At 41.4% G+C, this 26,058-nt stretch overlaps 1 protein-coding gene across 7 annotated transcripts in view; it reads left to right on the forward strand.

The window, feature by feature from the left end:
• LOC107217344 overlaps positions 1-26,058 on the forward strand; it is a 163,811-nt gene that overhangs the window by 47,315 nt on the left and 90,438 nt on the right. For all 7 annotated transcript variants that reach the window (XM_046741666.1, XM_046741667.1, XM_046741671.1 and 4 more), the window contains exons 2-3: positions 3,813-3,893; positions 5,953-6,175. In XM_046741666.1, coding sequence (XP_046597622.1) covers positions 3,813-3,893; positions 5,953-6,175 — 304 coding nt within the window. The remainder of the gene's footprint in view (positions 1-3,812; positions 3,894-5,952; positions 6,176-26,058) is intronic.

Consider the following 26,058-nt stretch of genomic DNA (forward strand, 5'->3'; position numbering starts at 1 on the left):
CCTAATCTCTCTAGTCCTGATTGATTACCCTGCAAACCTGAGACGGTCTTCGCTATCTACCGACGACAGTAAAACCCTTTGGCCTAATTTCTCTTCCAGCAAACGGTGTCCGAGTTTCGAGGTCACCGATACGTCGGCATTCTATTAGGCTAGCATTTTTCCCACCCTTAGGTTATTTCTAATCACTTAGAGGCGTTTGAGTAATCCTCGTGTCTTGTTACGTTCACGCTTTCGACAATTCGTGTTCACGCGCGAACGGAATTCGACCAGGTTTGTTAATTCGACTCGCGTTATACAGGCGGGCGCATCTGTAATCCCGGAGATTGGAACACCGGGAAGTTGGTCATAATTATAGATATACAAGCCTGACTGCTAATTAGTTATAATTAGTCGCACGTCGCGGTCTCATTGTCAGCCAGCGGCACCGGCCTGCTTCACTTCTGAAAGACGCGTTCCTCTCCTCTCCTCTCTTCGTTTCGTCCATGACGCTGCATCGGCATCCAACGTCCGTTGTATACGTATTCACAAGACGAGATGCAGGCGTGCCGCGCCGCGTGGACGCATTATCTTAATTAAACGAGCAACTCGCCGCTTGTACGCATACATGCTTCGAGAATCTTATCAATTAACCGATTTTCAGTTTACCGTTGGGTAATTCATCGGGCATTTGTTGGCATTCGCTGTTTGCACTTGAGGAAAATAAGTGTCTGCTAAACGATATTTTAGTTTAGCTGCATGGGATGTTTTTGAGAAATGTTACGTTTTCGAGTATGTTGAATCCAAATATTACTTCCATTTACCTCCATCACGCACATTATTTTTCCAAACTGCAAAGTGTGTGCATAAAAAAATAAGCATAGCTATAATGAAAATAATTACCATTTCGTTAGAACGAACTAAAGAATATTACTTATCAAATTAAACAAACAATTTCTTCATGAAATATACTTATCTTTACGTGTTCATTCTTTTTCCTTATGAAACCTTTTCTTCTTTTTTTTGATACTTCTCCGAACAAGCTTCCGCTTTCCATTTTCTCTTTTCCGGTTTGTACTTATTCTCGAGTCTCGCTCTAACACGTATTAAATGAAAGAAATAAACCACTTCTGCATAGGATATTTAGGATAAAGATTTCGAGTTAAACCGGAGTTTTACTCTAAATGAAACTACAAACACTAGTATAATAAAAAAAAAACTTAACTTGATGAAATATATCGAGTATTTTTTTCGTTTTCAGTGAGTAAAAATCTATAACAAACGTATTAAAAACCTGTGTAATTTTTTGCTTCAAGATCCGTGTTATCGTTTCAACGATTTTCCGCACAGGTCGAAACGTTGACTTGAAACTATCCGAACCATGCTCATCTATATCGCATAACTTTGCTGGATACTTGATATATATTTTCTTTCGACAGCCGCTTGCGCCGTACGAGCGGATCGCGTTTCACGCTGCACTATCGATGAGTTATTCAATTGACGATGCAGATCGTAGAGATATTCACCTATTATATACGCATGCCGAGGAATACTTACTTGTGTTTCATCTTTATACCTTGTTCAGGCAGCTCTTACAGGTTCTAGAAAATTACGGCATCGCACGAAGACGCTCGCGGATTCATCGCTTCGTTGTAGATGTATATATTCGATGCTTTCGCGTTGTTCTAACTGGAGAAAAATAAAATTTTCACAACTCGCACCACCTTCATATATTTACATTGAATCAATGGGACACGCGTTTAGCTGACTCTATTTCCTCTTTATCCCGCGCTGCCTGCGAATTTTTATTAATAATTCAACGTTGCTTTTTCTTATCATCGAATCGGCTCTCAGATGCGGCTTCCCGTAAATTCCATTTTGTTGATACGAATCTCGACATCTAACGCTGCATTCATAGAGGAATTCGAGAAGTGAATAAAAAGTGTTTAGGGATTGGATTATGAATAGAAATTTCACTTATCAAAGGTCAGGCACTCGGTTATGCTCACAGCTTCGCTTCGTTTGTATTTCAATGTGTAATTTCGACACGTCCATCGCAGACAAGTTCACCCACAGTGTGTTTAGACCTCTGCCTTAGACCAGGCTAAAACTTTCGGCTCGGTTATTTTCTTGTGATGAAATAACGTGGGCGGTCCAGCTTTGCAGCAGCTGTGATGGGGATCAAGTTAGGGTCATTAGTAATAGGCTGGTAGGTAGAAAAAGCCTAGATTACCCGCATCTCACCTCAGCCTGCGATCACATGACCCGTGTCTACACATGGATCTTCGTATTATACGTGTTGCCCAGGTGTGAAACACACACGATGCGTGAAAAATGAAGGACTCGATGTGAAATTAACACCCTGAGATTTGCCATTTTTTCATGTCCATCTGAATAAAAAAAAAAAAAAAATAAATATGTATAGGCAAAAGAAGAAGGAGGGGAAAGAACTGTTGTTTTTACTGATATTTTTAATCTTATTTTTCGATTGCAAAGCAAACTGAAGAGAGCGAAGAGTCGTTGGAACGCGTCGAGTGCCCCAGTTCATAGAACGAGTCGCGTGATGCAAGAAATAAATTATTTATGTATTTTAAACTCATTTCTTTTACCGCGATTGTATCGTTGCTTCAGCTGTCGAATCTCTCGACTCTCTTTAGCCGTATTTTTTTTTTTTTTTTTGGCTCTTCGTGCCGCAGGTACAAAAGATAGCGACTCGTGAAAAGCTGATGGCCTAGATGTTTATTTTCTAATTTTCCAAAGGTGATGTAATGATAACTGATCGACGCGAAGAAAACGAAGCGATACGAACTAATTAGTGTTTTCGAAAAATCGATCGATTCTCTTTCTACCTAATTGACGGAAGTGAAACTTTCCGTAAGATTTTTATGAACATTTTTAAACCTATCAGAACAATAAGTAAAGCCCTTCGCTGAAAATCAGATATCTAGAATTGTCGTACAACTCGCTTTAAGAACGAGCCGTCATGATCATCACGATGCTGCTTTCGTTGTCCTTCTTGCTTCTTAGCGTAACAAGGTGTGAAAAATCAGTTAGAACTTATTAGAATAGTCAATGCAGACAAGAGTTCGTATACGAAGGTACACGAAAGACGCTGTGAGTTCTTTAAGTTAAGCGAATATTAATCGCGGTTATGTTGTTTAAAAAAACTATTACGTAGTTGGAAAAAAATGTTCCTTTCAAATGTCGCAAAAGATTCATATTTTATTATCGTTTTTGTGCACGTATGTACCGTCGTACGTAAGTGACATTCGGCATTTGACATTTAGTCTGTCAAGAGCTTTTCATTTGTCATTCATCCGCAAATTCAATTTCGGTCCGCCGCCCTTGACGTGAAATTTTTTATTCGAAATAAGATATCAGCGCGTGACAATCGCTGAGAATGACGAAGATTCAAGATTTGATTAATTTGAACGCTGATTTATGATCCACGAATTTGCTTAATAAAATCGATTTCGGTATGGTAAAATAAATCGTCAAAGAATCGAGTGAATCGCATGAATATCAAATTAACTTGCACAATTTTTCTATCTTGGAATAGATTTTCTTTGATGAAATCAGCACGCCGTTCCGTTTCTCTCATTGATAATCTGCAATTAATTCATCGAATGCATGAATAGTCAAGAAATAAATAAATAATTGAACGAACGAACGAGGTGAATTAAATTATACCCTCGAACCCGTTGCCATTGCTCCAGTTTCGCGGATTCATCGGGTTACTGTTAAGTTTTCTCTGGGGTGCAATAACCCCGTTGTACATCCAGTACTGGTTCAGCACTCTGGATTGCCTGTATTTAATTGCCTTTGTCTTGTTGCAGGGCTTCCAATGGCCGGGGCACCGAAGCTAATCTCGGGGCGGAACTGGCTCTCGACAAACCCCGTCCGGTCGCTTCGCCGAGGTGAGTTTACACCCCAATTACGCGATTACTCAATTGCTCGATTTTACGTCCATTCTCTATTTTCTTCCTAGCCCCGCCTTCGACTATTCTTCCCTGCCCTCCTTTTCTTTATTCCTCCTTCGAGGTTCGTTATTGAGAAAAAACGAGGAGGGAGAAGTTTTCTTTTCAAACGGTAGCTAACAATAAGTGGAGACAAATTACGACCGTCGACTTTATTTCTTTGATCGATGCAATGCCGAGTCCATTAGAGCGACTCTGTCTCTTCACTTGAACCCGGATCTTTTTCTAAATAAAATTCTTCGCTAATAAATGACAGTTTTGTGCATCGGAGATGATTCTTAAATGTTAGATGTTACTAAATTGATACAAATTCAGGAATCAAGAAGCATTTTTTTTATACATCTTAAAAAATGAAAATAGTTAAGGACCGAGCGGTGACCGGAACTAAAAATTACTCTCGGTGCAAGTCTGTTTGAATTTTCATCAAATAATTATAGCAGGCGAAGAAATTGTTCTGAGTTATTACTAAAAATGTGATTTTATATAGTCATTTAACAAGACACTCAAAATATGTCCACCAGTTTGGTAGTATTTTTATTTCTAAGAAACGACGCTGTGGGAATAAAATACGGCGAAATGGAATCCGTCGTACGTCTTGATATCCAACTTAGGGTAACTCACTTCTCGTCAAATATAGCTGGAAAGGTTTTTCCGCGGGGCAAATCGCCGCAATTTGCAAAAACCGTCATCCAGCTTCCGGCTTCCGTAAAAGCTGTTCCGGATTACCTCGTTCCATCTCAGTTTTTTGGCAGCCTAATCGCGTTCCTCTTGCCCTCGACATCGTCGTTCCATGTGTTTTATTCAACCTCGAAATTGATACTTCGTAGTCAAATTACTCGAGGGGTTTAACCTGGTATCCCTTCCATAACACTTTGCGCGTTTTTCCCGCTTCAAAAACCCTCTTTCAACAAAATTAAACTCATCTTTTTCTCATCTAAATATTTTGCATAATATGTTGCACATGTACGTACAATATGTACACGACTCATTCGGGGGAGAAAAAGTAAGGTTCACATCAGTTTCGTAGGTAAAAAGAGAGTTTTCTTTATAGAAATCGTTGGTTTCACGAAAACTTCTTTTTTCCACTATTTGGTCACTGCTAATGAGAAGTGCCTACTGACGATGAGCATCTTTTTTTAATTCGTATGGAAATTATGTTGACATTTTCCGACGTGATAATTACAGAATAATCTCGCGAACGAAGATACGCGTAATCATTCTGCCGCGAGGCTTATTCAAAACGCGGACAATTCAAACGGGTGTATAAATATGTGTGTCAGTCGTTGTCCGGAGGTTTCAAAAATGTCTTGTAAGTTAGAATTAATTCCAGCATCGAAAAACCGGCTCGCAATCCCGACTCGATGCTGCGTAGTAAGCTCTGAGTGGACGGTCTAAGCGATTTTTCCTTCCTTCGTTACTTCCTTCCTTTCAGCTCCTTTTCTCGCTTTTTACGCTTACAGGATTCTTTTTCTTAATCAACAGACGAAAACGTGCGTAGGGCGTGAAGCGTGCGCGTTGGTTACGTGCAGTTAAACTGTCACCTAAGTAAACTTGGGGGACCTACTTTATTTCTCGTCTGTGCGCGTGTGTGGGTATAATTTCGGGCCGGAGAACCTGCACCTCGACGACGACTTCCAAATCTCGTTGAGCAAAGAAGCTAATATTTACTTAGAACTCGTTCAGAGCTTAGGAGGCCACACGCGGCTATCGCGAGGACGGCTTTTTAGAAGCCAGATTAGAATTCTCAGCGTTGAATGGAAGCTGGATGAGGAAAAAAAAATGTCAAATAATTTTTGAAAACAATGATATTGCATCACGGTATCAGATTTGTTTATTAAAATTTTGGTTAAAATATAGGGGGGAATCAGACTCGGGTCTGTCTTCCTGCAGATTTCGACCCTCCGAGGGTGGTAGAAATATTCTTTACACCCCTTTGCCGGGCGAGGAGAGAAACATCGTCTGTGAAAAAGCTGCATCCCTCGTTTATCGACTGTTGCAGGCAAATCCATCCCTTGTATGGTGAAAAAGCCGGGCTTCTTGGGTACTGCGACTCGGTTGGTAACACAGAGAGTTTTCCACCCCCGCCAAACATCGTCGTAGAGGGTGGCAGAATCGAGTTCGTACGCCCCTCGCAAGATATCGCCACGACACCGAGGAAAAACACCGTCTCAAGAGGATCGCAGACTCTGGCTGATCACCCCGAGAAATCGGATCCTGCCAAGGTAGGAATCAGAAATTTTCATTTTGATCGTCGCCTTTTTTTTTTGTATTTGCGAAACAACCCCTCGAGAACAATCGAGTTACGTCTTGCGTATCGTTTGAATGATAAGATTGTAAAGTCGAGTTGATGCGATGATGAAAATTGACGCCTGTATTCGTTCCGTAAGGGCGAGCGGTGGTTAATTTTAAAGGACGTTGAAATGGTTTTGATGGGGTTAAAAGACCATAGAAGGCGAACGTTCCCTGACGATTCTAATTTTATATGGTAATGGGATTTTACACACCCCGTAAATCAATTACCGCATTAGCGTTTCAGCGTTGAATTAAACATGAAGGAAGGATGATTAGTTGGGGAAAGGGTTCCTTACGGAGGTAACAGGATATTCTTTGTCGTGAGATAACGATCGTTGTAGTTGTGTATAAAATAACTATTTGCGTGATTTCCGAATCATTCTAAATCCTTTGCGCATCGGTATAAACGTAAATTCGTTGAAAAGGTATCGTGTAATGTATAACTGAATTTAAACCGTCGTATAAATTTCTGTGATTATTTATTTGTTCCTCCTTCGGGATGACGGACGTCATACGTATGGATTTTCGTGTAGAGAGATTATATCTTCTCGGCGCAAGAGCGAAGATCGCAGAACGTGTACAAGCATTGCGGAATCTGGAAAGTGGCCAAATTCAAATCCGCACAAGGCACGTTTCTACGTATATGTATGTATGCATACATAGGTATGCTTTACGGGGAAACTGTTTTGTACCTCGTATTTTAAGATGTAAATAAATCAGCTCCAGGGACGTTGTCGGAATTCCATGACGACAGAAGACAGATTTAATTGACGTTAATTGAACCATTTAATTTAGTCCCCGTCGTAGAAATTCAGTACAGTTCAGCTGATGGTTTTGCCGATTGATTTCGCCCGAAGAATTTCACGATGAAAATTCCGAAGAATCAAATTTACGCAACGATTTTGTTTCATTGTATACATACTGTATGTATAATATATCGTATGTGTGTGTAATTATTGTGTATATTAAACGGTATCCAAAAAAATCTGCTATGTTTCTTTCTCAAAATTTAAGTCCAAAATATTGTTCCAAATGACGAAAAAAGGATGCTGCCCAAGTTCCAGCTCTTAATATTCAAATGAGAAATAAAAAATCGCGACGATGCACCTCCAAATATCAATATTAAGAGCTTAAACTTGGACATCATTTTTATTTTCGTCATTTGGAACAATATTTTTGTCTTGGAATTTTTCAAACAAAAACAGTCATTTTTTTACACCGTCTAATGTATAATATTTAATACATCGCGGATTAAATATTATTATTTTCTTTTCTATTGTACGGTTATAATTAATTCGATCTACTTACAATCAGTTCATATGCATACTATATATATATATATATATGTATGTGTACACAAGATACATTATACTTGATTATAATTCAAATGCGCAGACTTCCTTTTTATCCCGCGAACGATTCAATTAGTCGCGGCCCTTTTAATTTCCCAATTATCATATTAATTGGCAGTTTAAGAATAAGAATTTATTTTAATACCACGCAAGTACGGCAACTCAACACCGCCCGTCATTCCCTTCGCTTGTACTCGGTTCTTATACAATTAACGAGTCTCTCCCCTCGGTGGAACTTGACTTCAGCTCGCAGTTGCAGGAATCAGGAACCAGGAAGAGTCCGATTTCTCCCAGCAGCTCGAAGAGTGTCCCCGTCTTTCCCTCGACGAAACTCGAGTCTCTTTGTACAATTGAAATTATCATAATTGCAAACGGAAGCCAAAACCGCGTGTATCGCATTCTCTTAATTCTTCTTCCTCCTTCTTCTTCTTCTTCTTCTTTCCGTTTCACCAATTTCACTCACACTCTACAGGCGAGTATCTGCTCCGTTTGTTTTTCTTATTCTCTCTCTCTCTCTCTCTCTCTCGACGCGTCGTTAATCAGCATACAGATTTACTCTCTGATTCGGGGGTGGGGCATGAACTCGATTTAAGATAAAGGTGGTAACCTCGTTAAGAATTTAAATCGGATCGGACCTTATCTCTTCAACAAGGTAATTGCTAAGCTCTTGTGGTTAATTTTTACTATTCGTTTTATTGTTATTCTACCGCACGCGTTCACCCAATTCACCAACGCGCGATTATACCACGGTCAATAAACTCTGTATAATAAGATCACCGAATCACGGAAATCTCCTCGCCAATCTTGCCACCTATGTATACATATATACGTACGTACATAGCAAAACCAGTCCGATTTTCCTCGACTGTACTAAACCATTCTAATAGTCGGATATTCTCCAACCGTTTTCGACGTTTTGCGGCCGATCGAGAATCGAGTTATGGCCTCCTATCTCACACTCGATTCGCCTTCTCTAACCGCGCTTAATCAGAGATAACGCTCACGCCAGAGCTACGCTGCAACGTCCCGAAGGATCAATGGATTCCTCGACACTCCGGGTCATACGGAATACTCGATATTCTCATTCACCTCGCGGAAATTGCGCGCAGATTACTTATTCTCGTCCGATTCGTCCGTCTTGCAGTATCTGAGGTATCACGGCTCGTTTGAACGCGGGCTAGACTGAGAGAAATTTTTTGTTTCGGTTACCGCTCAGTCCTTAACCATTCTCATTTTTTACCACAATCGAAAAATACAGTTCCAGGTATAAAATGAAAATTAGTTTTATAGCTGTTACCGGAAAGTCTGGTATCCGTTGCTATTCTTTCTCATTACGATCACTGTTGCTAGATTTTCTTGCAACTGTTGCGAAAATTTAATGCTCTTGCAACGATAAATTGACGTCAAAGCCTTGTTTAACTAAAAAAGTAGACTAAACCTTGTCGGGTCAGCTCATGTTCAAACGATCCGTGGCATACGTGTAGTAATGGTCATTAATTCCTTGTGCTTCCGGCTAACTTTTTTTCGATCCAAAAAAAAATGCGAACTCGATTCTGTACGAATTATGCGACAAAGACTGGCGATGCAGCCGACGTGAGAGATTGGAAATCATTATCACGTAACTCGTACAGAATCGAGCTCGCATTTTTGAACATTACTGTACAAATGAATCTGCAGCATAACCGATTTTCAATTCGTTAAAACTTCAATATGACGCATTTCTTTCTTTTTGCACATTCTGCATCGGGTGTGTTGTGCGATCGCTGTGGGAAGGGGTTGAAAAATAAATAAACGAAGGGATTGAAAAAGAAGAATGGGGACAGAAGTAAAGAGAAAAACCCGTAAAAAAATAAAATAAAAAATTTGGCGTACGTGAAATAAAATGCATTCAGCGATACGTAAAAATGGAGATATAGCCGAATACTGCAGTTTGAACAGACAGACGAACTGAGGGTAGGCACCGGAATTGGCGTATATAACGCGAAGCTACTATCTCGTCGTCAACCGGGGACAAACGCACCACCCACGCATCTACGTTTGCCTGTAGATAAATGCATGTATTACATACATTTAATGCAGCTGCAATTGACGCGACGCGTGCAAGTGTAATAGCTGCAGTAAAAGGTCGTTGCGATTCGTACGCCGCATAGGTTTTTACCCGTTACTGACTAGCGGTGTTATTATACCTACATCGGATGTAATGTTCGAAAAGGAGAAAAACCGATTGACGGAAAGAGAGGCGAATCGATTTAGATAGGTGTTGTAAAATAAATTGAGAAATTTTATCCGGCAACGCTTCGCCCGCGGATTCAATCCGTCGCTCGTTGAAAATGAAACGCAATTACGATCGTACTCGAAATCCGTAAAAGCTTTACATCTTCCACGAGATCTCGACGATGGATACATATTCGCATATATACCTGTCCGTATCTACATATGGCTTACACTTTATATCACACCGTTTTACACACCGTACAGACGTATGTATATGCATGGTAAGGTGAGTTAAATTGCCTCTTTAGTCGGTGGTCAGAGTTCAAAGGCGTTGAATCGCGAAATAAGTGCTTGCATATGTGTGCATACCCATATGTTACGTGCGCGTGTGAATGCACGTGTATAGATTTTCTAGGACTATACCGAGAGAAGTTTTTAGTTTCTCGTAATAACTTCGATATAACGTTATGTTTTTTTCAAAGAATTTTACTTGTTCTTCATGTATCGACGTGTCTCGGGTTCTCTGATATCCACTTAAGAGCTAGAGAGAGAAAGCAAACTCGCAGGGTGGAATTGATTACGCGTAACGTCAACATGGAGTTACATACTACGTATCAAGGTATACGTATAGGTATGTAATAAAGGATAAATTACCCGAAGTCGCGTCGTGTCTAATTGAAATTCTCCGTTGCTTTGATGTAATCGCGAAATGTCAGAGAATTACGCGCAGGTAGCGCGCGATTGCGGAGCTGCTACCATTTCACGCAAAGGTATACATATAATGCACCTTCAGCCACACACACACACTCATATATATACACACGCATGTATACGAATACATTACGTACCCAGAGGCCTAAACAAGCACGCACGAGGACCCGTACATACGATCATATCCGTTCTAATTAACGATTTATAATTAATATTCCTGCATAAATTAGTTGTTGTAATGCAAAGGTGAACCGGGAGGATCCTACCGATGTTATACGTATGGATTGTACGTAGAGGTATCATGTACATAACTCTGCGGGTATACGATGCTCGGCGTAATTAACGTACAGGGTCGAGACGATGCTTGAAGGGAGATCGAGGAGAGGGTTGAATTCCTATGTTTGAACCGATATTTACAACAAGTTTTTAATTATCTGCCAAAAATTTCAATGATAATGGATGAGAAAGGGAAAATCTGCGCAAAGCGGAAAAAGCAAATATTTTCAGTTTATTGTAGTGAAGTTTGACGAAAGATGATTTTTTTTTTTTTGTACAATAATGTAATACAGCTATAAACAAAGATAACTTTTCATGTATTTAACGATAAATACATTTTACACGTAAGCCGATCATTCTCAGCGAGATCCGCGCGATAAATCGATTAATCGAATGAAATATTACCTGCACATGGAAATTGCACGTTATTTATTCGGATCGGATAGATATGGGGTAGAATCCCCATTTTTATCATCGCGGTTTAAACCCCGTCAATTTTGTATTTGGTACTTTTTTTTTTTTTGTTCTCATTTGCGTTTGATTCTGGAGACAGCTGACGAAAATACAAATGAATTCGTTCTACTGGTAAATATTAGTGTTTATAAATTTTTGTTGCAACAGCAAAGGTTTTGCAAGCATAGGCGAACTCAGCAAAAAACTGTTACTAAAAATGGCAAGATCGTATAGAATAGCTATAGCTATTGCGATGAATTTTTTTCCTACGTCTATATCAACGGAGCAAGATTTGCTGGCACTTGTTTGCTATAAATGTATGAGGGATAAAATTAGATGGAAAAATCGGTAAAAGCCGATCGAGAGAAACGACCGAATCGATTCGTAGAAGCTCAATCAATTATCAAAACCATGAAAAACCAATTTGGAAACTTTCCCGAGTTTCGGGTAGATAAACGTAATTTGTACAACAACGCAAACCTTGGGAAGTCTGGCTTAAATCGGAGCAGCAAACGAGTACATACATACAATGCTGGAAGCAGAGCCATGTAAGGTACTAAAAGCGCTAAGCATCCTCGCGAGTGGCAGTGTAAGGGCTGAATCGGTTGATCAGCGATATATTTCAACGGATTACGGATTAAACCCGGCCGTTGCGGCATTAATTTATCGCCGAGTCCCTACCGAAGCTACGGAGGGCAAAAGCTGCAGGGCTTCTTCTTCTCCGCTGATCGAGTGATTGACAGATCGGCCAATTCCCCCCCCCCTTGAATCTCCGAGGTGCATCCGAGATGCAGGCGAGGCTTGCGTCTCGTTTTCTGTATTTTTATCCGGCTTTATTCTACCGGCGTGCGTGACTCCGGTTAGATTGCGTTGATTAGGTTAATTAAACGACGGAGCTTCGCTGCCGTTTTCATTATCGGCGACTCTTCTACCGCAGAATCTTATACGCCATGCCGCGCCGACGAAGACGTGACCGAACGCTCGCTTTCTGCCTCTGAAATCTCCCGTCGCGTTCGTCGATTACTCCTGGACGTTATAACACCGTGAAACCGTTTCTATTATATGCAAGAAACGTGGAACCGACATCCTATTTGCATAGAATTCCAGACGACGTTGTAATCGCGCCCACCCGCTGATTATCGAAATCACCCTCGTCGCTTCGTTTATATCGGGAAATAATTAAACGATCGAGAAATTATGGGGGTAGGAAAATCAGTTGCGCAGATTTCTTTAAATTCACGGCTTCGGGCAGTTGGAAATTCATTTTAGATCGTATTCGTTGATTTTTTTAGTGAACAAATTTACAAGGCGGACGAAAAATTGCGGGTCAAATTTTATTCGAAGAAACGATCGTGTCTCAAGAAGCACAGAAATTTTATTCCCAAAGCAATTTGCGGATGCGTATTGAATCGGGCCAAGAATCTGCAATGACACTTTGGTCATGTGATTTGCCAAATTTGAACATACATTTTTTTTCCACATCTTTTCCTTGTCGTCGTCGTAATTGAAAAGTATTCCAAGCAATTATCGGTTTAGTTTTCTTCCCTTCAACACTTTGGTCGAGAAATTGGCGAAACGTGCGTTGCGAATCCGCTCCTACAACATGCAATCCAATATACGTTTAATCTCGAAGCATCGTCATTCGATTATCCCGTCTTGTAAGCGCAACGTGCAAAACAAGTGAATATTATAATAATTCGCCATGAATCTTGTACGATGCAAACTTTTCTACAGCCTGGCTTCTTTCGCAAAACCACTTTGTTTCCATTTTCCGTTAACAATTCGCATTAAACTGTTTGCGGAGAACGTCAAAGAGACTCGTGGGATATATTTTCCCGGTGGAAATATTGCGAAGAAAATATGTCGCTTAGCTTCTTCTCTCGACGATAATCACGCGTTATAAAATGCTTAAAACTCCCTTCACGCTTATTACTCAGGCAATAATGCATTGGCACAAAAAATTTTCACCCACAAAGATATAATACTTTAAATAGGAAAGAAAGAAAATAAAAATAAAAATTAAAAAGAAAAATAAAAACGAAAGTAAGATTATCATCCCGATGCGATAATTGAAATGCCGTGTAATTTTAATCCTGCCAATCCTATATCTTCAATTCCGATTCAACGAACGATCGATTTCGCGTTTTTCGCAAATCGTTGAAAATTTTCATCAACGAACACGAATTATTTCCGAAGAGATGTACCTTCGCAGTATTCTGGACGCCTCCTGATTTCCATCGAAGCCAAGAAGGGGCGACGAGCCATTCCGTCAGATATCCTGAGGCAATGCACCTTAGCCGCGGTTCGCTGCCTGTGCTTCTATGGTGCACCGTAATCGAGATCTCATGGTATAGTGTAGGTACCGCGGGTCGCACAGGTGGTCGCAGCTAATAATAGTGTTTCGCGGTTGGTGGAAGTATTACGTGTGCGATGCGGTGCATGTCTATCCAGAACTATGCCTCTCTCTCTTTCTCTTTGATCTCGTAATATACCGCGAAGAATTGCACACCTGTAGGTACACGAGATGATCTTTGGCCAATATCCCCCAGTCACCTTCCTAGATCCGCGTCCTGATGCCGATTGTGACGTCATTCGCGACGGGGACTCGGGTAGAAGTTTCGATAAACTAGATTCTTTCGTTTTTTAAGTTACGAAGGAGGATGAAATCGAAGATCCTTTCCTGTCAGGTTCAGATTTGCACGGACTAGGTGTGATGAAAATTAATATTAATAATCTGTTGAAATTCATGAAAGTCAAGTTGACTCAAGAAATATCGGGCAGTGCTTTTTACCGAAATATTTCTTACATTCCGGAAGATTGAAAGTTCTTTTAAGACGAAAAAACTAGGGTTTTTTTTTACAGAATTTTACAAAAATTGCCCGTGATTAATACGAACACCTTTTGAGGATTGTAGCGTTGATGAAACAAGTGTTTTCGGTCTTTACACCGACTGTGATCCTAAAAGTCAAAAGAAGACTTTTCTTTTTTTTTTCACGTTGCATGCGGTTGGTAACTTTTTTAAACTAACGAAGTGAAAATTGTCAGTCTGGACGCAAAGAGAAACTGTTCTTTCATGTCTATTTCATAGTATACTATTTTTTGCAATGCTTTTTGACTTGTCTAAAACTACTACTACCAGAATCAGTAGCTTATAGAATAACTTCTTATTTAAGTATGTGAAAAACAGGGTGACATTAATCGTGTCAGCTGAGACGGACCAACTTGAATTTCAAGCAAAATTTCTCGTAACTTGATAATATATTATTTGCCGTTGTTTTTCATGGCAATATATATATATAAATAATGAAAATGTAACAATCACTTCCCATAATGGTCGAAATTTTTAACACGTTTTCAACTTTTTAATCACAAAAACGACCGTGTTACTCGTATAATTTTATCGCGAGTTGAACTGCATTTGCTGCAGTTGATCAGTCAACGATCAATTCCAGCTTGCAACAGCTGCGCCGTATGTTCTTTGCTGTTTCATCTCTGTCTCTTCTTCAACTCGACTCACGCCGGCGACTTTAGTCCAGCACCTCGAAGGGACGAACGAAGTGTCTCGTAAGTTCGAGTCCTGCACTGGATACTCGGTTCCCATATGGTTAAAACCTCCCTGAGATCGCATAGTTGCGAGTATCAATTTCGCGGACCGCTGCAGTTCGGCCATATTCCTAAACTCCGATTGCTTTGCGCCCTGTCAAGCTGTTCTTTGCTGCCCCAAACTCTCAGCCTAACGACGATGCAGCTCGGCCAAGTTGCACCTGCGGTAGAACGCACTCGATTTTCGATACGCAATAGCGGAAACTTAAATTTAAAAAAAAAATAAAAATTCTTAGACGGATTTTGTAGAAAATTTTAGTGTAGGAAACACAATGTTTTGTTCCAAGTATCAAAATCAGTGAAATACTTATTGGAGAGTCGTAAAACAATTTAATAAAATAAAATGTACCTACTTATAAATACGAAATCTTGATTTTAATTCAGTAAATTTAATGAAATAATACTATTTTCATGGTATTATCAAAATATCGAATATCCTTTGGTAACTCGGTATATTCAGCAGAAACGAATCATTCTTGTTCTAATGCCATTGAATCAACCTATCAATTCACAACGGCACATTTCTTTGTCATCGTTTGACGCGGCACTTAATTCATCTAGCATGAATTACAATCAAACGATAATATTTTTCAGTTACAACGATTAAACAATTATATTTCAATCTTTACCAAAATCATTTAAAATCCATAATGTTGCTGGTGCAAAACCTTTTCTTAGACATTACGTAAACGTGTTATTTTCTGCGTAGTATAAAATAAACGAAACTATTTGGATGTGTGAAAATAATATTCGGTCGGTTTATTCAGACAATAACCCTGAAATTTCCCTGCCGGTACCAAATTTTGCGATTAAATTTTTTCCGAGTATGCGCACACAGTCTTTGCACGAATGTTTAGCGGTGAAAAACTTGCCCAAGGATCTTGGGAAAATTCTCGCTCTCATATTTCCCACTATTGCAAAATTCACTCGTACTACAGATTTAATATAATAATATACCCGCAGTCTTATTTCGCGGTGAAACTAATTTGCGGTGTCAGCCGCAGTCTCAACGCTCTGTGCAACAACGCGACTGCAATATGATTACGGTTTTTGCTCTGTCAAACACCCAGACAGAGCTGTCGCCGTAAGTTCTCCCATTTGCCGTCTAAAATTTCTCTCTTTTCCTCACCACGAATTCGCCCTGACAGCTGCTGCAGCGATTCTGTAGCGGATTCTCTTTTCCCTTATTCTCTATTTCCCTCTCTCCTTCTCTCTTTCTCAATTTTCCGACCTATCTGCACTTTTCCCTCGATTCTTTCCCCCTCCCTCCCTCTCTTCTATCCCCTTCGCCCTTCGCCCTTCGCCACCCTTATCAAGCCGCGAGGTTGTCCGTCCCGTTTTCTCTCCGCGGCTTACGGTCGCTTTAAACACCTATTTTCCGGAGTCCGGATCTCTGGCGTTCATTGATAACGAGGGTAATGAGCCCTGATCCAGCTGGACGGAATTAAAAGCTCCCGCAAATACAGTTCCTCTCCTTTTTCCTCTCCTCTCAAGCGTGTGAGGGCAAAAAATCGGCGGTTCACCACCGCTATTCACGTCGTGTCTTTACGTCTACTCCAGATCACTTAAATGGACGTTTCCAGGTATACACGTTACTTTTATACCTTGCATTCAGAGGCTGTGCGGATACGAGTTGCAGCTCACGGATGTACATCTGTTATTCCTTGTGGCTTATACACGTTATTATACACCGCGGTGCTCTTTCTTTGCGTGTGTAATTGCGGATTATCGAGAAAGCTTAGCCGCTGCCGTTTAGAAATGTTGTATACATTATAACGTAACCGTGGATCTTTGCCATATAATAATAATAATTATTATTATTGTTATTGCTGTTATCATTATTATTATCATCATCATCATCATCATCATCATCATCCTCTGTTGAGAAGATCCTCGCTATTCTTGGAAAAACACGATTTTTGGTAGAGATCCACTCGTTAATTTTCAAATAGAATATATATACAAGTATATTTATATCCTTTCCAAAAGTGATGTTCATTCTGAAAATTCATATTCCGAAGGTATAAAGGTGAAAGTTTCTGCATAGGTTAAATTTTAAAAATTACGATACACGCGATTGAACACTTTGAAACTAATATAGTTATACTTTGTGATTTATTGTATTGTTACAAAGGGTGAAATCACCCGTTTTGCCCCTTTTTTAATGATCTAGTAGTCATCATAGATAAAAGACGTTTATAAAGTATTATGTGTTTAAAAAGAATAAAGTTGCCGCGTCAACCAACATTATTGTAAAAACAGTCTTGTTTCAGACTTAAAACGAGAAACACGTTCCCGGCAATTAAAGCTTTTTATCAGCATTTTATTAACGCCTTTGATTTTGTCTCATTGATTAAACTCGCGAATCATTATTTTATTTTCGTAACGTCTAAGAACGTTACAGTATGTTTTGAAATTTTAAGTAGTACAATTCTGCCGATTCATTAAGAAGAATGTACAATTTTATTGAACAATTTTAAAACTGATATCTGTAGAGGGAGAAAAAAAAAACACACACACGTGCATGTATGCAAAGTAATTTAATAACCATCTCAGTAGCAGCTGCGGTAAAATTCAATTAACAATTAATTATCGAGTGACGTTTTCTCTTTTTTGCGACGGTCTGTGTGTTTCAAGGCGCGATACAGAGACGCAGAATAGTCTGCACACTTGTAATTATTACGAACATTCTCGTCTGTCATGTAGCTTGTCGTCGACGTCACGGCGGACGCGTTTCTCTGACACATTACGGTGCCTATGTCGTTGCTGTTGCTGCTGCTGCTATTGCAGGCAGATGAAAATATACAGTGCACAAGAGCGTGACTTAATCAATGTTAATTATAACGCAATGCGGACGCATTGTGTACTTTCGTATACCTGTGTACGTGTCCGTGTAACAGAGTCGAACAGGTATATCCAAGGCGACAGACTACAGCCTGATACACGTTTACACGAATAACAATATGCAGGGTTGATGCTCGAGTTGAGAGGAGGGTGCAGGTGGTGCGCGCGCCTTCGATTAAAATTATTATTGATTGCATTTTTTATGGTTGCCGACACTGTTGAACGGGGGAAAAAAATTAGGATGAAAATGCGGTGAAACGCTGTGGAAATTGACGAGGAATGAAGAGAGTTGTTATATTCTTAGAAAATGATTTATAGATAACTTCTTTATATAAATTAATTTATAGATTTAGACTTCGGTTCAGGATAAATTATTATATCTTCGTCGATTTTTAGTTCGATTATTAGTTCAATATCTAACAAGTGTGAAAATCAAACGCAAAACAAATTCTAGCCCTTGAAATAATTCCCGTCGATCCCTGTGATGGGGGGAAAAAAATCACGCAGCTGTAGCAGAGATCAAATTTCGATACACCTGCTCTAATCGATTTAGTCAGCAAGCCTCGATGGCTCGGAACAGCTGGTCGTTATTTCTGAGATATTGACTATTCGTTTTCTTAATTAAAAATATCTGTGATCTATAAATTTTTCTCCCTCATTTTTCCGGCAGCGTTAATTAACGACAATGAAAAAGCATAACCGTTATATCGTGATATATTGCTGTATTTACAAACAGTATTTTAGACTTTACTAACGTGTCTTAGAGATTGATTTTGTGTTCGTTAAATTTCACAATCATGCGGATATTTCGATGATTCATGAGAAACTTTTGAAGTTACTGTACGGAAATACGTAAAAAGAAGCACCGCGAAGCATGAGAAACTCTAAATTAAGCAAGCCGACAAATTTACACCTCCACGGCTGTACTGATGAAAATTTCACAGAATATTAGAAAATTTCTTTGACCGTATTAAAAGAAATTCTTCGCCGTGTAATAAGGTACATTCTCCCGGGGTAGATACAGAGCTGCGTTGCGCCTTCTCAGCTCGTCTGCATCCTCGAAGAAAAGGGTGACGTTACAGCTGCGCAGACACGGGAGAACCTCTTTGAAATTCATTAGCCTCGTCGGTCTAGTACTTTGAAAAAAATTCCACAGGGCAAACTCTTGTCAAAGATTTTTTAATTGGCAATGCGGAGTATACGAGCCGACTATACTATAGTTTAATTCACCCTGCTGCAGGCAAAGAGGTAAAGTTTCGGTTCGAGTTCACAATACTTCGAAAGAAATAAGTCTACTTTCTGTAAAAGAAATCTGAATTTAATTTGAATTTATTATTAGCAGGAAATTTTTACAATATCAGCTTATCGCAGAAGTTATTATCTTTAAGCTCGTATTAAACAGCAGAATCCGTATGATGGTAAATTAATTACTTGTGGTATCTTACATAACAAAATATTAACAGATTAATACATAATTGAGTAGGCATATTTAGTATTGCAAGTTTTCACTAAAAGAAGCTAGAGTTTGAACGAAAAAACAGAAACGCACATTAATTTTTTTGGTCAAATTTAGAAAATTAGATTTCTCATACAGCTATGAGTATCCCGGTTTCGGTAAATTTTTTTTTTTTCAACAGTACAGTCTCTCAGTTTCCTTTTACAAGTTACGGGGAGGAAGTAAAGTGTGATACATAGGATTAAACGCGGAACCCGATCATTCGGAGGGGTGCGAAGAGGACATCGAGCCAATATTGAATTACACCGGTCCATGGCGTCGAAACACAATCCCGTTGCCGCTATGGCGCGATAGAAACAGCCACGCCAACCCTGTTTGTCGAACGGCATGGGGTTGTTCCCGCGATGCCGAAGGAACGCGGGGGGTTCGAAACCGGCGCCGGGCGTCAGCGTCGCGACGCGACGTTATCTCGTTGCAGCCGGGCTGGTCGCCCGTTTTTCCCGCACCCTCGACATCACGGACCAGTCACGCGTCCACCGAGATAAGAGAGAGAGTCAGGGATGCCCCCCCTGCCATCGAACAATGCCGAACGTCCCCCCGGCGGGGCCTTCGGGACCCTTGCTAAATGCTGAAGACGCGATTCGCCGCAGATAACGTCTCTCAGATGTGTCATCCTAATAGTTTTGATTCCTCCAGACCCCTCGGGATCTTGTTTTCGCCACTTTTATCGTAGGTTGTACACACCGTTTTTTACCTCGGATACCATTCGGTAAGAAATTTCACGACGCCGGGGGTTCTTTTTTCATTTCCTGTCTATTCCAACCGTCGTCCTCGTGACGGAATCGCGTCGATGGAATGAACCGACGAATGCTCATCTTCGATTCAGTCGTCGGTTTTACGGAGAAGATGGGGAAATTAGAATTGATTGTGCCCTTGATGCGTTCTTTGGCCACTAAAATTCATCCCTAGAAATCACCTCCTTACAGTTATTGAAAATTAATCAATGCTCATTTACCCGATGCTACAACAAGCTTTTGCAGTATACGCACCCATACATGTGACAACTTGAAACGACTTGAAGATGAAGTAAAAGGTACCATAAATAAAAAGATTCCTCGTCGTAACGACTTTTCTCAAGCAGCTGAGCTTGTGCTTCGCGGTGGTTCTTTTATCGCCTGCGCTGCATATATCCGCGCACAATAGACCTATAACTATATATGCATTCTGCCGTCTGTCGCACTGCAAAACTGCTTGCAAAATCCAGACGAGCTTCGGTTGTATGAGCCACGTTTTACAAGCTGTAGTAAACCGCCGCTGCAGCTTCTCCGATCGACCTTTGTGCAAGGGAATCATCCTCTTACGCCCGGTACATACATATACATACATACACATATATACACACACGCATACACATAGGTATGTATGCATGTAGTACAGTACGCCGGCACTCGCTTTTACTCTCGAAACTTCACGCCTCTCGTCCATGGCATTTAACTTCTCCAAGTCGCTCCCTTTAGCTTTTTCCGTACACCGGACCGAACTTGTTCCTCGATCCTGATCCTTTGTCCGCGATTTGCGAGACGAGAGATGACTTTCTTCGAGTATATATGTATAGGTAACGTCGACTTCTCGTTATGCAAAAAGGAGTATCCTCCATGGACCCTCTGCAGCCTCATGATGCGGACAATCCGTCGCAGCTGCAGTCCCTGCAAAAACAGGAAGAGCACGTGATCATGGGATAAAATAATCGAATGAATGGACGGAACTGCGGGTCTCTTTCAACGTTCATTCATCTCACTTGATACCAGCATTCAGGATTGGCGGACGAGTTTTGCTCCCAAGTTGCGCGGTCGCTTTATCGACTTATCTTTTTCTATATTCTTCTTTTCGTCGGCAACAGAATTGCATGAATTCAAACTGGTTATCAAAGCCCACCTGACGACACGACGGGACTTCGATTTATTCAACAGCTTCGACAGATCGATCGGAAATTCGTTTTTACACTAGCAATACTCTGGATGCTGATCATCAGGCTCGGCTCTAACGTCCTTTCATTTCGACACTGATTCGCGGGACAATTACATGACATTTCTCTTCTTCGCTATCGAATTGAACTAGTTGGAAACGCCTTCACTAGCTAGCTAGAGACGAAGACATACCCTCCTGAGGACAAAGGCTGTTTCGTGGTGGTCCTGTCGGCTCGTCACCGAACAATGACTACGGGATTGAGATAATTTATGTCCCATGAATCGGGAACGGGTAAACACACCAAGAGAATAACAACGCCATGAATTTTCGGATATGATTTAGGACTCCGGAGGTCCTCGGGGAACCTGGACGCCTTCTTCTCGTCTCATTCCTTCTTTCGGATGATCTTCCGCCTCGGCTCCTAATTTTCGAAACTTGATAAACTTGGCGATTTCGCGGAGTAGCATCGTCGAGACCAACCACCATCAGGCCGATCTGTCACCCGCAGCTTTTCCTCCGCTCAATGCTACACTCGTGAGTTTTTTGCTGGCAGGAAAAGAACCCTCCAGATTTCGACCCATGAGTCGCATCACGTAGCATCGCATCTCCTGTACGTAATAATATTCACCATTTCTTCGGTACTACAGCTCTCTCCCGTTATCCATTACGATAATATTTGCGTAGGTACACACTCGACGCGTGCCTTCCCGGTGTACACTCCGTTACCTTGAAAGAGTCCAGCAAGATGTCGGACGAAATGTGTTCGAGTATCGCGAAGTCTTTTTACAAGTTGAAGGTCGAAACTGAAATTGACCATTCGTGGTATGAATGCATCGGATGTTGGATCCTTCATTGTTAAAAATATGATGTTAAATGTAACATCGAACATATTCTATGCAAGTCGACACTATTCCGGTGTCGATTTTAAGATCACTTGGTAATCGGTGCGGACTTTTATTGGCACCGTGAATTTTCTTACAGTGTTTGGACCAATGGAATTCGACGTAATCGCGATCAGTCGGAATCTTGACCATTCGGTATTGAATTTAAGTATCTCTTCGTGATTCTCAATCTTCTTTCGCAACGTTGGTACTTCTGATTTCTGCGGTCCTACGGAAGGAATTCGATGGAGTGTACATCGGGCAGGTTCACGTCTCGCCGTTCGCCGTCCATTCGTCATCGGGTTATTTACCTCGAGCGCGCGAGCGAGTGCCCGTCCTGCACGTTAGCAAAAAGCCCGGTGAACGTAGTACGAGTCTTTCAAAATTCAACCCCGACGAGAGGTGGTGGACTCCCACAGGGGCTATGCCTCTTCTCAGATTGTAAACAGCGGTAAATTCAATAACGTCAGTGTATACCCGGAGACTAGCTCCGCGTTGCAAAGATTCCTATGTCTACGCTGTGCCATGACTACACAGCGTGATAATGGAAGGCTGATCAGTGTCTGTGAATTTCTTCATCCTCAATATTCGAGAAGTCGTGCAGATGTGAATGCGTGTCGATTTCGATGACAGCATCTAACTGAAATCGGATACTCTTAAAAAGAATCTTATCGAGATTGACACATACGCCGTGCAAAATTGATCATCGGAAGCTATAGAACTTCCGCTTTTCGTGTAAAATTTACTATTGTCAATGGTTGATCTATTACACCTAAACGTCTTACAAAGGTTGAGTAATCGATCCGAGCGATGATGTTTCTGACGGTGGCAAGTTGGATAGTTACTGGTCCCCTGATCCTCGGACCAAGCAACCCTCCGCAAGCTCGTTCCCTTCGTCTTCTTCTTCTTTTGCCCTTTTCTTCTGCCATTTTTTTTTTTTTCCGTCAGAGTTCCGCCTTTCTCCTGTCAATGGCAGTCGCCGCGTTGACCCGCCGGTTCATCGGAGGATCCTGTGCGCGTATATTTTCAAGTGCCAGGATTCTGCAGGACACGACGCTGCTGCTGCTGCTGTCGCTTCATCGCGGTATACTCTCAGCGTCGTTCGTTCGTTTTTATTCTTTTTTACTTTTTACCCGGTATCATGGAATAATATTTTTTTACGACCGGAAGCTCAAACGAAAAGCGGCTCAACGTGGAATAGGAACGCGTGGATGAGAGGATTTCACTAAGTCGTCCAGAATGGGACGTTTATCCTTACCGCCCCTGCAGTCATCCACCCTCGGCAACGTTTTCTCCTCAGCCTTTCCTCTGTTCCACGACGTCGCCTGGATTTCTTCTTCCACAACTCCTCCGTTTTTCTTTTCCCTTCTTGCTTCACCGTGACTCACCTCTTTCACTTATTCTTAACCACCGCGAATCTGTATTCTTTCGAACTTCTTTTTATTTTACGCCAGCCTTGATTCCGTCACTTTTATCGATCAGAGCCCAGCGTCCAAGGAGTTCCTCGTTTCCGAGACATTGTGCAATAAGGTGTTTCATTTTTTAAACTCATTGTTCTCCGTGAACTTAAACTACGGTAAAAAAAAAAGAAAAAAAAAAACAAAACACGATCACGATTTTTGGAGGAATCATAAGTGAAGTCAGCCTATAGATGCGTTGCAGTGTGATCCTTTTGTAAGCGACGTGAAAACTCACATTTCCTCCCCCGAGGTTGATTTTTAAAAATAGAGCTGCACCGCAGCTGCATGCGCGTGTGACCGTCGCTCGTTGTTTGTTAGTGAAGTGGATGATGAGGTTAAGATTTCCTTGAGATAATAAAAATCGTGAATAATAATAAAGTTCACGTTTCCTTTGAGGTAGGATAAATAATTAATCGAATACCGGCGCGCTCGCCGAAATAAGAAGAAGAAGAAGAAGAAGAAGAAGAAGAAGAAGAAGAGGAGGATGAGGAGGAGGATGAGGACGAGGGTAAAGAAGGAGAGAAGGAAGAGGCGGCGATAGAAATGGGTAATTAATTAGGTATTTAATTTAGATCGTATCTGAAGGAACGGTTGTATCGTGGGCCGTTCACGGATCGTGGTGTCTCTCCGCATTCTCTCTTTATCTCTCGGTGGGCTGTGTTTAAAGTCGGCCGTAGGACGATCGCATGCGGCGGGTCTCTTTCAGAATGTTAATTACACCGGGGCTGTTTTGCTTCTGGATGTATATTCCCTCTGTTTACGGCTTCGCAGCTTCTCATTTTTACGCGACAACTATAATTATGCCTCCGGGGCGGTTTTCTCGAGCTTATGCCGCTGCTCCATCCTTGCTTTGCCCGCTTACTTCCTCCCCCCTCCCCGGCCCCCCCACCCCCTTTCCTCCACTTCTTCCCTCACCTTTCTCTCATCGCATATACAAATACACGATGACCTCAGCAAGATTGTTACCACGTTAAGAGTTCACGGCTCCGCTTCAACTAATTGCTGTGAAAACGAAAATAATATAATATAATGAGAGTGGTGAAAATAAACCGAGCAACCGCAGTCATTCCCTGGGATTTTCTTCAACTACACTATTTTTTTTTTTTTTTCTTCGTTTTATTTATAAATAAAATTGAGTCACGTTTCAAAGATTCGTCGAATTTTTTTTTTTATTCCTCTTTACTCCAGCCTCCTATACATTTTCAACATCAATTTCAGTGAAAGTTTTCCACTGGAATCTATCGAGTCCATTTTTGTTTGTACGTACAACGTTGTTCTTTACTCGCGGAGTATTCAGAAGGTGGAATTCCGGACCGAGAGTCGAGTTTTCATTAGTATCGATAAAACTTGGTGAACCATTCGCGCATCGGATACAATACATTTTCCTGTTTAAACACGAGACAAGTCGATACTCGGTGGAAATTCCAGCGGCTTTCGAGCAGGGATTGCATCGTCGGAATTGGACGAGTCGCGCAGAATTTCTTATACAAGTCTTTGCCGAAGCTCATCATCCGCATCAAGATATACGCGAAGCAACCGGAAGATGTGCGTGAGCACTGGCGATCTTCTTTGTCAGAAAGAGGAGAAATTGTCGGTGGTGTGGGGGTGTGGCGTAAGAATAACGCCGGAGAGAAAACGGGATGCGTGAAAAGAGATCGTTTGGCGTTTAGGAGTTTAGTTTGAACGTCACTCTAAGAACCATTCCGGCATAAACGACGGAAGAACGGACGGATCCTTCTCCTCCTCCTCCTCCTCCTCTTTTCAACCCCACTGATGCCTCTCTTCCTACCCTCGGAACTCGCCATGAACGAAGCTCGAACTGGTCTCTCGTTCCCAGCGGTAATTGCGGCAGTTAGCGTAGCGCACATAATGGCTAGAGTTACCAGAAATCCCCACGCAGCTTAGGCTTCTCCACAACTCTGGCTTTTCGCGATCTTGGATCTAACGCCACGCGGTTAAAAACCCGCCGCGTCTCGACGCGCGTTACTTATCGTCGAAAAACACGCCGCGCGTCACGCTCTAAACGGCGGTCGAAAGTTCCGATTCCAGTTTTAACGTGGCCACTCGATTTCCGTCTTTCGTCAAGTCTTCTCGAATCGTCTTACCTGTATGAAGCTTCGCCAGAGATGGGCAAAAACAGAGACCGACAAGATTGCCAGCCGGGAGCTTGACTCCCAGCTTGTACTTCGGGTTCAGCAAACCCCCGATCAATGCCCGCCAATCACCTTCCTCGATAACTGCTGGACTCGGTGACAGCTGCTTGACGTTCATTTACGACGCGGACCTCGCTGTTCTCAAGAAAGATAATAATCGCGTTGACTAGCCGTTTGCATTCACGATTATCAACGCCGCAGTTGACGGATCAAAGGAGAGGATGGAATTCGGGAGGGAAGGAACGCGATAGTCGCCGATTCAACGACGTTCTCTACATGGTACTCTTGGAATCCTAGCCTGCAGATGAATTCTGATGGTTGCAATTCTCCCGACGATCCGCAGCAGCAATTTGAATTTGTAAAAATGATCTCAGGTACCGTCTAGGTTACGGAGAACGTAATCGAGCAGCGCTTTTTTCTGAGGAGTGTGCTTGGCACGTAG

This window comes from Neodiprion lecontei, chromosome 5, assembly GCF_021901455.1.
Source record: "Neodiprion lecontei isolate iyNeoLeco1 chromosome 5, iyNeoLeco1.1, whole genome shotgun sequence".
Lineage (NCBI taxonomy): Eukaryota > Metazoa > Arthropoda > Insecta > Hymenoptera > Diprionidae > Neodiprion > Neodiprion lecontei.